Source organism: Periplaneta americana, chromosome 12 (genome assembly GCF_040183065.1).
Source record: "Periplaneta americana isolate PAMFEO1 chromosome 12, P.americana_PAMFEO1_priV1, whole genome shotgun sequence".
Classification (NCBI taxonomy): Eukaryota; Metazoa; Arthropoda; class Insecta; order Blattodea; family Blattidae; genus Periplaneta; species Periplaneta americana.
The window spans coordinates 25,298,803-25,314,542 of NC_091128.1; the positions used below are offsets into that span (position 1 = coordinate 25,298,803).

The window sequence follows — 15,740 nt, forward strand, 5'->3', positions numbered from 1 at the left end:
TTAGGATGTTATCGGATGTACACACCCGGTACATTCTGAAAATGGAGGTCTACGCAGGAAAGGACGAGGGACCCGCCGAGGAACGGACTGCAAAGGCAGTTGTTAGACGCCTAGTGAAGCCGCTGGAAGGAACCGGAAGAAATGTAACAACGGATCGTTATTATACATCCATCGAGCTAGCGGAGGAACTTTACAATGATGACAAGCTGACTTTGGTGGGGACATTGAAGAGTAACAGAAAGCACATACCGGAAGAGCTAAAGAAGACGCAGGGTCGAGAGCTATATTCCTCTAGATTCTTATTCACAGACCCGAAAACAGGCAAGGCACCAGTTACCTTGGTTTCATACATCACCAGACTCAAGCCCACTAAGAATCTCCTACTTCTATCCACACAACATAATGATAGAAAAGTGGATGAGTCGACAGAGAAAAAGAAAACAGATGTTAATCTCTACTATAATGAAACAAAAGGAGGTATAGACAGCATTGATCAAATGACGCGACATCACTCTGTGAAGCGGGGGACTAGAAGGTGGCCACTATCTATATTTTTCACCTTGATAGATATTGCATGTCTCAATGGTGGAACAATTTTCATGAAAAACAACCCCGACTGGAATAAGAAGAAGCATAATGTAAGAAGGCTCTGTATGCTAGAGTTGGGCCAACAACTAGTTAGGCCAGTTGTGGAAGAGAGAGCCAAGAATACTATAGGTTTGCAAAAGCCTATCATCTCTGCAATAGAAAGTGTTCTAGGAAAAACGCTTCCCAGTACTAGTGTAGTTGTTCCTTCTGGTGCATCGTATTCACGGGGAAGATGTCATCTCTGCTTGAAGACAAAAAGCTCTAAAAGGGAAAAAGACAAAATGACAAAAGTGTCTATAGTTTGCTGCAGGTGCTGTAAATATGTTTGTTCCACTCATTCTGCAAAAATAATCATATGCACCAATTGTGAAAATGAAAGTGAAAGTGAGTGAAAAAAAAAGGTATTGACAATTGAGCAATTTGTGACTTTGATTTTTAGTTTTGTTATGTGTGGTCTACAATAGTTTTGTTGATTACTTACTACAGAAAAGCCTGAAGTTTAAAAAGTCAAAGCACTAGCCTATATGAGAAATATACGTTTTTATAAGACTATTTTCAAAAACTCATATACTGTATGTGTCTTTTAGAATGTTCCTGATATAGACAATTGTGTAGTAGGCTAAATATTAAAATAATGTTTTGTTCATTACTTAGTACAGAAAAGTCTGAAGTTTAAATATCCAAAGCATTAGCCTATGTGAGAAATATACGTTTTTATAAGACTATTTTCATAAATACTTATATGTGTGTCTTTTTTTAATGTTCCTGATATAGAAAATCGTGTAGTAACATAGTAAAGTAATTCTTAGTCTATTAAAAAATCAAAACAAAGCGCGGGCAATTTTTGCCCCCCCTTAGCCAACCACGTGACAGATCGAAGCTTAGTAGTGCTAGGGTTAAGTACAAAAAGTGTACTATTATGTTTAGCTGTTTCATAAGATCTGATATAATGATTAAATCAGCGATCTTAAAATCGACCCTTGATTCTCCATGTTTTAAATGATAATAATGATTCATTTACAAATCAAGCTTTCAGGTATAACTCCCTGTAAAGTTGATTTGAATAATTTCGAGGGAAAAATTGTTCCGGGGCCGGGTATCGAACCCGGGACCTTTGGTTAAACGTACCAACGCTCTACCAACTGAGCTACCCGGGAACTGTACCCGACATCGATCCAACTTTTCCCTCTATATCCACAGACCTCAAAGTGGGCTGACAACCGTCAAGCAACCAACACTGAGTGAACACTAACTCCGTGTGACTTAAATTGTGGTTTTCTGTTAACGAACAGTGACGTGTATTATGCAAATCAAGCTTTCAGGTATAACTCCCTGTAAAGTTGATTTGAATAATTTTGAGGGAAAAATTGTTCCGGCGCCGGGTATCGAACCCGGGACCTTTGGTTACACGTACCAACCCTCTACCGACTGAGCTACCCGGGAACTGTTCTCGACACCGATCCAACTTTTCCCTCTATATCCACAGACCTCAAAGTAAGCTAACAACCGTCAAGCAACCAACATTCAGTGCACACTAACTCCGTGTGACTTAAATTGTGGTTTTCTGTTAACGAACAGTGACGTGTATTATGCAAATCAAGCACGACGGTTATCAGCCCACTTTGAAGTCTGTGGATATAGAGGGAAAAGTTGGATTTGTGTCGGGTACAGTTCCCGGGTAGCTCAGTTGGTAGAGCGTTGGTACGTTTAACCAAAGGTCCCGGGTTCGATAGCCGGCCCCGGAACAATTTTTCACTGAAAATTATTCAATGATTCATTTAACCTGGCAGAGTTAAGGCCATATGGCCTTCTCTACAGTAAAACTGCGTTACAAAAAACACTACAAATTTACATAGTACACTACAATTTTAAACACAAACCTGAATAAGATAATAATAATCAAATGTAAAGAAGTAAGTAGAAATCAGACAGAATATATAACATACAGAAAGAATGGAAAAAGCATAATAAAGTGTGAACAGCAGGTCAAAAGAAATGAGACTAAGTATAAAAAATAAGACAATTATTGATAATAATAATAATTATAATAATAATAGTAATAATAATGGTAAAAAATAAGAATAGTATTAATAATAATAATAATAATAATAATAATAATAATAATAATAATAATATCAATAGTAGTAAAAATATTAATAGTAGTAATAAAATAGTGCAGTACAAAACATACAATGAATACAATATTTTTAGGTACACACAGTAAGGAAAATTATGATTATATGTAGCTCAACTTATCACATTATAGATATACCATTATCGGAAAATATGAAAACAAAAACATAAAATAAGTTAAATAACACTAGAACATAAAAAAATGTGAATAAGTGGACACATGCAATACAACACTCGTCATAATAGTTAGTTTGGCAACTCGTCATAAGATAATTTTCTAACTTGGATTTGAAAGATTTCAATGTTCGGCAGCCCTTGACTTCAGGCGGCAGAGAGTTCCAGTGACGAGAGGTAGCAACAGTGAAAGATGAGGAATACAGAGATGATGTGTGGAGTGGAATTTCTAGCGTGTTCGCGCGTTGTGATCGAGTATTAATGTTATGATAGCGAGAGAGAGTATGAAAACGAGAGAATAAATAATAGGGGGATGAAGTGTGCATAATTCGATATAAGAGAGCAAGCGAGTACAGATTTCTCATCTCATGCAACCTAAGTCATTCTATATGTGGTTGATAATTATTTACAATATAAATATTACTCGTCCTCAAACCATGCAATTTTAAATAAACTCCAGTTTCATGGCTCGTCATGTTGCAAACTTTACTTCTCATCGGACATTCACTTAGAGATAAATCCCTCACAAACTTTACAATGCAGTTATTAACACGAAGTATAATTTTCAGTTACAATACTTTTTAAAATAAGTAGGTTGAAGAAAGTTGTAGACCAAACAAGAGGTAAATATAACACACATTTTGAACTCGGAGGAAGCAAATAATATTAATAATGGTAATGATAATGATAATAATAATAATAATAATAATAATAATAATAATAATAATAATAATAATAATAATAATAATAATAATAATAATAATAATAATAACATAGGCTACTTACTTACAAATTGCCTTTAGAGAACCCGGAGGTTCATTGCCGTCCTCACATAAGCCCAAGTGTGTAAACGATAGTTAATTAGCAAGATATAGATTGTGTCTGATAAAAAATGGGAAACAATAATTTCAGTACTTTCTGTGAGAAAGGTGAGTAGAGGTAACGAATTATTTATAAATTTATTTATTCAATGTGTTTTCTTATGTATGTCTGGGGGGATGCAATGGTTGCAAATGAGACCTTTTTTCCTTTCAAATGCGGTATAACACAAGCTGGGCAACTAACTAAGGATATTAATAAAAATCCATAATATTGTAGAAACAAATACTCACCCAGCAATTGAAAATATCCAATCTATATCACTTTTGAACTCTGTATCTGATAAAGCACGGAATTTTAGAATACTTGTATAATATGTATGCCTGACTGTCAATTGTTCGCCTTACCAAAGGCATGACAATATGGCTAGATTCGCTGCAGACGTTAAGTTCTTAAAGCTCATGTGCAAGAGGTCGCGAAGTTCTATTTACTCTGTACCAGCGACAGTAAGAGAACGAGTAAGAAATTTAACTTACCTTTTAATGAAATGCCAGGATCTGTAGAGATCGTAGGCCAGATTGACCAACATGACTGTGATTCCCGTCTCCTTGGCCAGCATGGATAGGCCGCCCAGCAGAGCACTCAGCCACACGGACAGAGAACCTGGCCCGCTGCTTTGCCTGAAAGCACATCACAACACCATCTGATGTAGCGCCATACGCGGGAAATAGTGTCATCAGCCTAATTCCGTTCTCTCTCTTTTACTGCCTGTCTCTAACAGATATTAAATGATTGATAAATATTTTAAATTCTTTCAATGATTGGAATGCATGCAAAATATGCAGTTTCGTGCATGAATATTACTGAAACTAAGTATAATTCCTGCATATTGCAATGTTACTGCAATAGTCAATCTACAAACTCCTTATACAGAGTGTTTCCGAGGTGATGTTACAAACTTTCTGGGATGATGGCGAAGGGCACATGTATCAATTTGAGATAAAGAACCCTGGTCCCGAAATGACCGAGTCGAAAGTTACAAGCAAAAATAGTTCTGTGGAAATGAAATAATTTTAATCCTCTGTACACCTTATTTATGTGTATTTATCTGTACATCTTACACATACTGTATTAATCTGACGTTGTTTACAGTATTCCATTCAGTGCGCTGTCTGAGGGATGGGGACAGGAAACTACACTAAAGCAATACAGATAGCGTAATGTGTAACGGACATGGTCGGCCCTGATATGCACGTCTGTGGACAGCAGTGTATGTGTACAAGTTGCAGTATCCAGTCGAGAGCGGAATAAGCAGACCTGATTTTCGAATACGGATGAGCCAATGGGAACAGTAGACAAGCTCACAGATTGTATCGGTACAAGTACCCACGTAGGACACATCCGGCCCATACCATCTTTCCACGATTGTTCCAAAGGTTAAGGGAAGGAGGGCACGTGGTGCCAAATTACAATTCCATTTCCACACAACTATTTTTGCTTATAAGTTTCGACTCAGTAATTTCCGGACCATGGTTCCTTATCTCAAATTGATACGTCATGTGCCCTTCGCCATCATCCCTGAAAGTTTGTAACACCACCTCGGAAACACACTGTATAAGGTAATAGAAGCAAGTCATCCAATTACATTCAATGTTACACCATACCTAAGAAGAATAACCTAGTCTGAGGTACTATGTGAAGTCAGTTCTCATAACCTAATAATAAAATACAAATAACTGGAGCATGCTCATCGTCCATCTAAATAGGATATCCTACTCCATTGTGTCCACTCTACTTAATAGCCTTGAAACTGAATATTTTTAAACATGTCACATTTGTTGAAATAATCTCATTTAATCTTTGTATAAGTAACTGAAAAGTCACCTATTACGGCACATAGGAATTCACTTCGCGTAGAAAGGGTGACGCACCTCGATGCACAATAAAATTACAACTAAATAATATACATAGAATCAGAGATTGCATTGTCCATATGTAAGAGTGAAACTAAAACTCACCTATTACAGTTGTAAAGCAATGATAAATGGTAAGTATTTAATGGTAGGTAAAGATATAATGATATAAGTTGGACTGGAAAGAAGAGCGAGAAAAATGTAACATGAAAAAAAAAAAAAAAGAATTTAAATAGTTATTAGATTATAATGAACGATAGAATAGAAGAAGTATTTGTGATAGAAATAAGAGGATATAGTTAATAGTTAAGGGAGGACTGAAAGAGGTAGAGAGTATTGTGGTAGGACAGAACGAAATGTCCACACCTTTGGAGTAACGGTTTGCGCGTCTGGCAGCGAAACTAGGTGGCCCGGATTCGATTCCCGGTCGGGGTAAGTTAACTGGTTGAGGTTTTTTCGGAGTTTTCCCTCAACTCAATATCAGCAAATACTTGGTAACTTTCGGTGTTGGACCCCGGACTCATTTCAACGGCATTATTACCTTCATCTCGTTCAGAGGCTAAATACCCTAAGATGTTGATAAGCGTCGTAAAATAACCTACCGAAAGAAATAGAGAAAAGTAGAAATAGTGTTCAAGTAGTGATTAGGAAAAAGATAGTAAGACGAGAGTAGGAGGGAAGAGATTAATATAATTTACTTACAGTAAGAGGACATAGAGACATTATGTGTTGACTTAAGTATAAAGAACGTACTGCAAGAAAGTGTATATGTAATATAGTAGTGGCATTGCATACGAAAGTGAGGTTCACTATTACATGAAAAGATATGTTGATATGAAATACAAATACATATAGATATACATTCAAACCGTATCAAGTTAGTATAAAGGTAAGCCTGCTGTGTTTAAATATTTTTACCAAAATAGTTCTGGGAATGGGTTATTCTGACGAGTGCCATGTATATTGAAATTGTTTCATGCCCTTCGGCAATGATACCAAACTCGATTCTCTTAGATACATTATGGAAAATAAACATGCTAAGTTATATGTAAAGAAATATATTTTAGTTAATTGAATAAAATAAAACGAAACATATCCTCTAATAAATATCGCAATAGAGATCTCAGTTACGAAAAAGTTTCGCGATTGAAAAAAAAATTGAATTTTATCGATCTGTTGAAGTTGTGGTCCAGAGAATGGCAAGCACAGAATTGAAGCATAACGTGTATAAATTATTACGCAGGATGCTGATATATTATGGTACAGAGTTGTATTATTCGGAGGGACTACAAGATAACTTAAAGATCTTGGATCAAGTCAAGATAATATTTTTAAAGACACACTGAAATTATCTTTAAGAAAACTATAAGGTCCCAAGCTTAGTACTTGCCCCAAATAGTTGTCCAAAGTGAAAAGTTTTACCGCCGTTTTCAATCCTTAATTTCATTCAAAATCTGTTGTAAAATTTAGGAGAGAATGTTGACTATAACATAATTCAATAATTATAATTTCTGTAACACATTATGCTTAAGATTTAAACGTTGTTGCCATTTAAAGGTTTATAATCCACGCGTTTAGTCTTTAAATTTCTTATACGCATTTCACCACTTAAATGGCAGAGTTTTGTACAGCAGAATAATATTTGCACTTTAATTTAGAGTGCATTACAATCATTACTCTACATATACAAGGGAGAGTCTCTCTCCTGAAGCCGTTGCCTCAAGATAGCCCAAACAATTGAATGAAATGAAACACGTCATCTTCATTGTAATATCCTCAGAGGTCAGCCTACGTTGTTGCATTCGTTATGTCAAGATAGCTCAAACAAAGGACCATGGAAAACAAGTATGTCATAGATATTACAATTGTCTTTAGTCACAAAGGAAGCGTAGTCTACCGTTGTTGGTTACAATGTACTAAGCAATAAGAGCCCGTGGATTTTAGTAATGTAGGAGCTCAGTTATAAAAATCAGACATTAAAATACAAATTTTGGAATGTTGTATTGGCGTGCATGTTAAAACATGTGTTTTAAATTAATGTCTAAATCAAATATAATGCTTTATTTACTTTCGCAGAAAGGATGGCACTAAACGCCGCCTTCCAGATTCTGTCAAAGGATTCTCGGGTATAGTCCGAGCCATTTAGAAAGATGTCGCGAGAGAGGAAGCGTGCGACTGGCAGCTCTGACTTCTCCTCCTCGAGAAGACTATGGAATGCTTACAGGTTAACTCTAATATTTTCGTTGTGCTCGAAACACGAGATCCCGAGTAATTATATTCGGTCAGACTCCCATACTATTTTAAGACCTTGCGATGAAAACTAGATTTGTTACCGTATGATACAAAAGTCATTTGTCAAATGGGGACAGCAATATTATTTTCAAATGACGAATATCGACCATGATAAAGACAATAAGAACCACGACAAAGAAAACAAAGACCATGATAAGAACTATAACAAGGACAATAAGGACCGCGATAAGGATCGCGACATGGGCCAAGTCAAGCACCACGACAAGATCATAACAAGGACGATGAAATGCACCACGGTAAGAATCACGACAAGTGTATAACCACCACACGGCGACTAACAAGGAGAGGACACGCTCTGTATATCACCGAATGAAATAAGATTGTGTGAGATGAAAGTACAAGACTTAATGTTTAAAGTCATACCTGGTATGGGTGGCCAAGAACACCTCGTTTTGAAAATATTGGCTATTGTTTGTGACATACTTCCGTTAGGTGCTTAATAGGGAACCATTATACTGTGTAACAGCGTAGCCCATATGGTTGGATACTGAGTTGTTAACCAGGCGACCTAAATTCGAATCTTAACTGGTCCTATATTTTTTTTCTTTTAATAATGATTAATATTGTGATCACAGTTATCTATTTACGTATATCATATTTCTCAATGTATTGAACGCTTCATCATGTTTTAAACAAATTATAATTAACCAACATTGTATTGTAAAGGATAAACAATGAAATATTACTCATGTAGGCAGTTAAGATGTGTCACTGGTGTCTGTTCTGTTTCTGTAGCAGCTATTCCACTTCATTTTGTACCCGATTCATTATGATGTCATAAAAACACACAAAACATACATATTTCCTGCACCATGCACAGCAAATGAAAGAAGGTCGTCCACAGTCACACACATTTTTCCGCACTTCTACTACCAAATATAACATCTACATATCATCCACATTCACAATTTAATTTTGATTCATACCACGCATATATCAACATGGCTTTGAATATAGGAGGTGACAACTGAAAGTGAAAAAAAAATAAATAATAATAATAATAATAATAATAATAATAATAATAATAATAATAATAATAATAATAATAATAATACTATCAAGCTTTAAAAAATGAGATGGCATTAGGATTCGAACTCAAGTGTCTTGTATGACAAATCAGCATCCAACCATGTGAGGTACGCCGTTACACAGTCTAATGTTTTCCTATTAGACACCTAACGGAAGTATGTCACAAACAATAGCCAATATTTTCAAAACGAGGGGTCAATGGCCACCCTTACCAGGTATGACTTTAAACAGTACGTCTTATACTTTCATGTCACAAAATCTTATTTAATTCTGTGAAATACAGAGCGTGTCCTCTCCTTGTAAGTTAACCTCCTAAGAACTGGGTGCGATGTTTCGACACCTCAGTCGAAGAGTTTTTTTTAATTAAAAACTCATCTTATGTAATGATATTCTTTTATTGTGTCAGAGTTGCCTTATGTTATCATATGTCAAATGTTAAAAATAAGACAGTTACTTCATTTTCTTAGAAAACATATAACTAGTAGTCATTACCGTCAGTTTCCAGTTATTTTATTTTATTTTTATTTTGAAATATTTTGTAGATACCGGTTTTACAACAATGTTATTTAATAGTTATATACGTTACAAGAGCGGTATGTTGACGTTTTCATGTTCGAGGAAAAGATTGAAAAAGCGAAACGTAGTTGAGCTTTTTTAATTTCCGAGAACATGAAAACAAACATACCGCTCGTGTATCGTACATTATTTTGTGCGAAGATCGTTTATTACATACCTGAAAGACGAATTTCTAATTAGTTGCAATGAAATCTCCATGTTGGTTTCTGTTTAATGACGGCAACTTCGGAAAATCAAAATATCTTTCTTCGACATTGTTGCTATAAAATGTTTTCTGTGTTTACTATACTCCAGCAGGCCGTGATATACGTCTGTCTTCCCCCCCCCAGTCTATAAATGCAAACTTAAAACAAACGGTATGGTTATGTAATGATTTATTTTTCATTATAATATTTTAACAATATTATTTATATAACATATTGCAGTAATAACATCGGCATCTGGAATCTTGCTGATTTTTTCACGGCTTCCTTAATGTTACTTGTATCAGGAATGCAATAAATTTCGTGGAGTAGTAGACTTTACTTAATTTTTGCAAATATTTAAAAACAATAATTAACATTGCAATTTAGGTGGAATTGCAGTGGTAAGTTTCCAATTTATAATTATTACTATGTTAAACGTCTCTAAAAATAATATGTTAAAAGCCTAAAGCAGTAAAATGAATGTCGCGCTTAAACGGTAAGAAGAGGGAAATTGTTATGTGTGTTACTTTGGGAATACTGAATGTGGTATTTCACACTTACCGCGTATTGGTTCTGTGCGGAAAACAAGCAAATACGCACGATCTCGCACAAATATTTAAATATGTTCCACATTTTAACTCATCGTTTAGTACATTTTAACATGTTGCGAAAACAAACCACACTTCAAGATAGTAAGTCAGTAAGTGATCCTCAACAATTTTCTGATTTCAAATTCAAATTTCAAATTTATTTACAATTTACATTTGAATTGAATGCATATGAATAGATACCCGAAATGAGCATATGCTCGTGCTCGGGTACAGTCCAGTAGTCTACATAAATTTTACAGGGTTCAAATAATAATGCTGATGATATAAATAATAGTAATAATAATAATAATAATAATAATAATAATAATAATAATAATAATAATAGTGATAAAACAAAAATATTTACAATAATAAAATCAATACTAAGACGGATAAAATAAAATATAAAACCACTAGCGAGAGTTAAAACAACTTAAATAAGCATATAATAACCGGAAAAAAATGCCAAACTCGAAAATCAACAGAAAAGTTCGTTGTATCGCAGACGACAGCAACCGCCGTATTAACATTGTGTTGTGCATTAATGGTAGCAGTGGGGAGCTGAAAGTCTACGTAACTGCCGTTCTCTTCTAATCTTCTCGTAAAATCATGGGAAGTTAATGCTGAAAAACAAAATGTCTACGAGTCAAACAAAATGTCTACGAATCATAAAATGTCTACAATGAACCAATAAGTTAAAATGTGGAATATATTTAAATACATAAATAGCATTGCAATGCCATACTCCACACATACACTTCACTAGTCTGTTCCTTAGTTGTTATTCCAGGAGCATCTTCTGGGGACCTCTGCAAAAAGGACTAAGGAAAAGACTAGTGAGGTGCTTTGTGTGGAATATGGCATTGTATGGGGCAGAAACAAGGCCTTTACGAAGTGAAGAGAAGCGAATAGAAGCATTTGAAATGTGGATATGGAGAAATATGGAGCTTGCGAAGTGGACAGACTGAATAAGAAATGAAGTTGTGTTGGAAAGAGTGGGTGAAAGAAGAATGATGCTGAAACTGGTCAGGAAGAGAAAAAGGAATTGATGGGTCACTGGCTGAGCAGAAACTGCCTACTGAAGGATGCACTGGAAGAAATGGTGAACGGGAGAAGATTTTGGTGCAGAAGAAGATATCGGATGACACACGACATTAAGATATATGGATCATATGCGGAAACTGAGAGGAAGATAGAAAAAGGAAAGATTGGAGAATGCTGGGTTTGCAGTGAAATACCTGCCCATGGCCAGGGCATGTATGTATTTTTAGTAGGTTATTTTACGACGCTGCATTAACATCTAGGTTATTTAGCGTCTGAATAAGATGAAGGTGATAATGACGGTGAAATGAGTCCGGGGTCCAGCACCGAAATTTAGCCAGCATACATGTATGTATGTATGTATGTATGTATGTATGTATGTATGTATGTATGTATGTATGTATGTATGTAGTGAAAGCGGTAGGCCAACATAAATAATCTACAAAACATTTAAAAAATAATAATAATAAATTATAAAATGACAGTAAAAACAATGTGTGGTGTTTGAACACCCCATCTGCAAGTTATGTGTCCACATTGCGACTTCTCGGGAGAGGAATTAATGTATTGGATCACATACATACTTTTTGACCACACAAGAACATAGAGAGCCTCACGGATGAGGGATCAGCTCAATGCCAGGGTCACCTCCGATACAACACTATCATTTAAGACATTACACACCATTCAATCACACATATGAAAGTATTAAGGGAATGATCGCCGTCCATGGCCGAAATTTCAATACGTACAATCCCGGCATTTGCCTGGAAATAACTGAGGTAACCATAAAAACCTGAGTAGGATTGCTGGCCCCTGGTATTGAACCCCGACCTCCCGAATACAAGGCTAGCCTCTATCACTCTGCTAGCCCACTGGATTTACTGAATCTTCTGTGTAAATACACAACGGAAGCTAACTTAGTAGGCCTAACTGGCATGATAATTTCAGGCTATTATGTATGAAAGAGGTTCAATTAGAATTTATTATACAGAAAACACGATTTTTATACTGGCAAAGGTAATGACTGAACCTTGTGTATTTTTATACGTGCAGGCTATGGTTTGGTGGAATTAATAAAAACTATTAATGACTTTCTCTTTTGTAGCATTAAAATAACAGGTGTTTAAAATTAAATCTACAATAATATATCTTAATATTTCATTAGCAGTCAGACCTTCTCCCCATATTGAAGACCTTTCGGAGTCAAATCTTTAAGAAACATAGGTTGAAGCTTAAGATTAAGCAATTTCAAAATAATATTTCAATATTACAATCTGCACATCAATGTGTACACAAAAGAGAAAACAATTTACTTTATTAAAGAAGCTACTTTTTTTTTTGTAATTTAAATCCAGGTTAAAGAAAATGAGGCAGAAGTATGTGGCTCTAGGCTACAATGGTGGAATTATTTGAAAAAAAAAAAAAACGCTAAAATTTATGTGTATTTAACCAACTCGACGTGAACAATTTTTGTGTATTTCAAGATGAGAGACAAGATGTATTTCTGTGTATACAGAGTGATTCACGAGGAAAGGTAAAACAGTCCATACCTGTGGAGTAACGGTCAGCGCGTCTGGCTGCGAAACCAGGTGGCCCGGGTTCGAATCCCGGTCGGGACAAGTTACCTGGTTGAGGTTTTTTCCGGGGTTTTCCCTCAACCCAATACGAGCAAATGCTGGGTAACTTTCGGTGCTGGACCCCGGACTCATTTCACCGGCATTATCGCCTTCATTTCATTCAGACGCTAAATAACCTAGATGTTGATACAGCGTCGTAAAATAACCCAATAAGAGAAAAGATAAAACATTTAGGATGTGAATTCTGAAGTCATTCTGAGTCAAAGAGTTCCTATGAATATGGGTCCGTTTTCGAACGGTTATGGAGATATGACTCTTTGATTTCACAAAAACTTCTAAGATTATATTTTACTAACTCGCACTTAGAGACAGATAACGGACAAATTTAAAGTTTATATTCACGTATGCTTACATACCTAATATTCTAGACGTCGGGATCGATGTTTTCGCACATTTTCAAAGGTACCTCCTTCTGCTTCAAGGCACTGTTGCGCTCGGGCGTGAATCACGCTCATCGCGCGGGAGAGTTGCACGTAACTGTTCTCTATGCCGCATCCAAAATACGGTCGATTAGCGCCTCTCTCGTTTCCCCCTTCCTTTGCTACACCAAGTCTTTCATCCAACCCCATAGACAGCAAGTACTCTTCGATATGGTACCCTTCTGTTCGGAAAGCGTCGTTCATATTCAGCGACAGCACGCAAGGAACTTCCATCACACAAACCATAAACATACACAATATCGGCTTATTCTGTAGTCGAAAATTTATAAGGCATCTTGAAAAACACAACTTAACACTTCCGATAACTGTACCTGTATGACTCCTGTACTGTAGGTAGCTCACTGGACTGCTGTGAATTGATGATAGTGTAGACTATTTGTGTTATCTGCGGGTTCTGTGTTATTACATCAGACAAGGGCAGGCGATTGGACATTTGTAATGCCCCACCACCGGTTTCTTCCTCTTATCTACATCGTTCTCAATGCAGATTCCAATGTTACTTCATTCATTGCGGCCTTGACCTCGTCTCACTCCTCGTCTCACGTTAGCAGCATATGGTAACGTCTGATTCACATTGGGGCGAGACGTTTTACCAAAAATAAAAATGCATCTAGCTCCGCCATCGTTCGAAAACGGACCTATGTTCATATGAACTTTTTCACTCAAAATGACCTAAGATATCGTATCCTACACTTTTTACCTTTCCTCGTGAATCACCCTGTACTAACGCCTTAATAAAGAAGTTAGGTATTGAATAAAATGACACAAATTGGCGACTGAACAAAGTTCCTAAAGGCAATTTATTACCATTAATTCCTTTGTTTCTTGCAATAGGTATCAAGGAAACTTATCGAGTCTGTATCCATAATTTTAGATGGAAACTACCAAAATCATGGCTAAAAAATTTGTACTGATGTCAAGGTGGTTGCATTGCTTATAGAATTGCAGAGCAGACTTAAAAAAATATTTCCACTTATATGTTTATAGAACAATAGATTAACAGGCAAGCAATATATAGTGAAACAGTGGGGAAAATCAACAAAAACAATATACCTTAAAAATGTGAAATATGAGTATCTAGAGAACCGAAACACGGTCATTCTCCACCTCTTCACACAAAGCTCAAGTTAGTGAAGAATTATTAAAGACTTGAACAAATATGAAAGTACGTTCGAGTAACTGAGAGAAATGTGTTCTCAGCTGAATTAGGTAAAATTAAATGAAGGTATTATTTGTCGGCCATAAAATTACACTACTTCTCAAAGAATCGGCCTGTACCTTTTAATCTAAACTAAGCAGTGCTAAATTCGCCGCATGGCAACCGTTGTCAGAAATAAAAAGGGCAAAATTATGAAATTTTAATATTTAAACTCCCAAGTACGTGCAGAAGAATTGTATTGTTGATTGAATGTCTTTCAAAATTCACTTTTTGTGTTCTCAACTCGACCGTTTCTCGGATAAGGTTGGAGTAGTAAGTGATGAGTAATGGGAGCGGTTTCACCGGTACATTAATTTTTTACATAGACGTTACAAAGTATGCTGTGATATAGGCATGTTGGGAGATATTTCTGGTTTTTGATTGTTAGACAATCGTCCACAGCGAACAGCTTCTCAGCTAGAGTTCTTAGGTATGTTAATGCGTAGTTTTCATATTGTATCTAGTTTACAATGATTGTACAATTTTGTCATAGATATTTCACTGCAATATCTTTTCTACCCAATTAAACCATGCTTTTTATATAAATATAAAGTTTTAATCGTTATTAGAACTTTTATAATGTACGTACAATTTGTACGTGGTAGAACATTTACCAGCTATTTCGGTAATCAGCGAGTCACTTTCCATAATATTGAGCTTATTGCATCCGGAGTATATGAAAATGTCCCTTGTGTTAGCTGCTCTATTAAATACATAATTGTCCACCGTTGTGGAGTAACGGTTAGCATGTCTGACTGTGAAACTCCCGGATTAGAGTTCAAATCCTGTTTGGAACAAGTTACCTGTTTGAGATTTTTCCCGAGGTTTCTTCTCAACCCACTAAGAGCAAATGCGGGATCACTTTCGGCGTTGGACCCTGCACTCATTTCGTTGGCAGTATCATCTTCATCTGACTCAGACAATATAATTATAATTGATCATAGCAGTTGATAATGCGTCGTAAATAAACCAATTAAAAGTGGGTAATTGAACATTTCTTCTGAATTAAATGTATTTAATTTATAAGATCATTAAAAAATAACTTCAAAATTTAAAGCATTATAAACATTACAGGGTAATATCTGAATTTAAAAAATTCAT

At 35.8% G+C, this 15,740-nt stretch overlaps 1 protein-coding gene across 1 annotated transcript in view; it reads right to left on the reverse strand.

The window, feature by feature from the left end:
* LOC138710217 (protein O-mannosyl-transferase TMTC1-like) overlaps positions 1-15,740 on the reverse strand; it is a 1,461,941-nt gene that overhangs the window by 730,741 nt on the left and 715,460 nt on the right. The window contains exon 4 of the mRNA XM_069840877.1: positions 4,251-4,394. Within this exon, the coding sequence (XP_069696978.1) occupies positions 4,251-4,394 (144 nt within the window). The remainder of the gene's footprint in view (positions 1-4,250; positions 4,395-15,740) is intronic.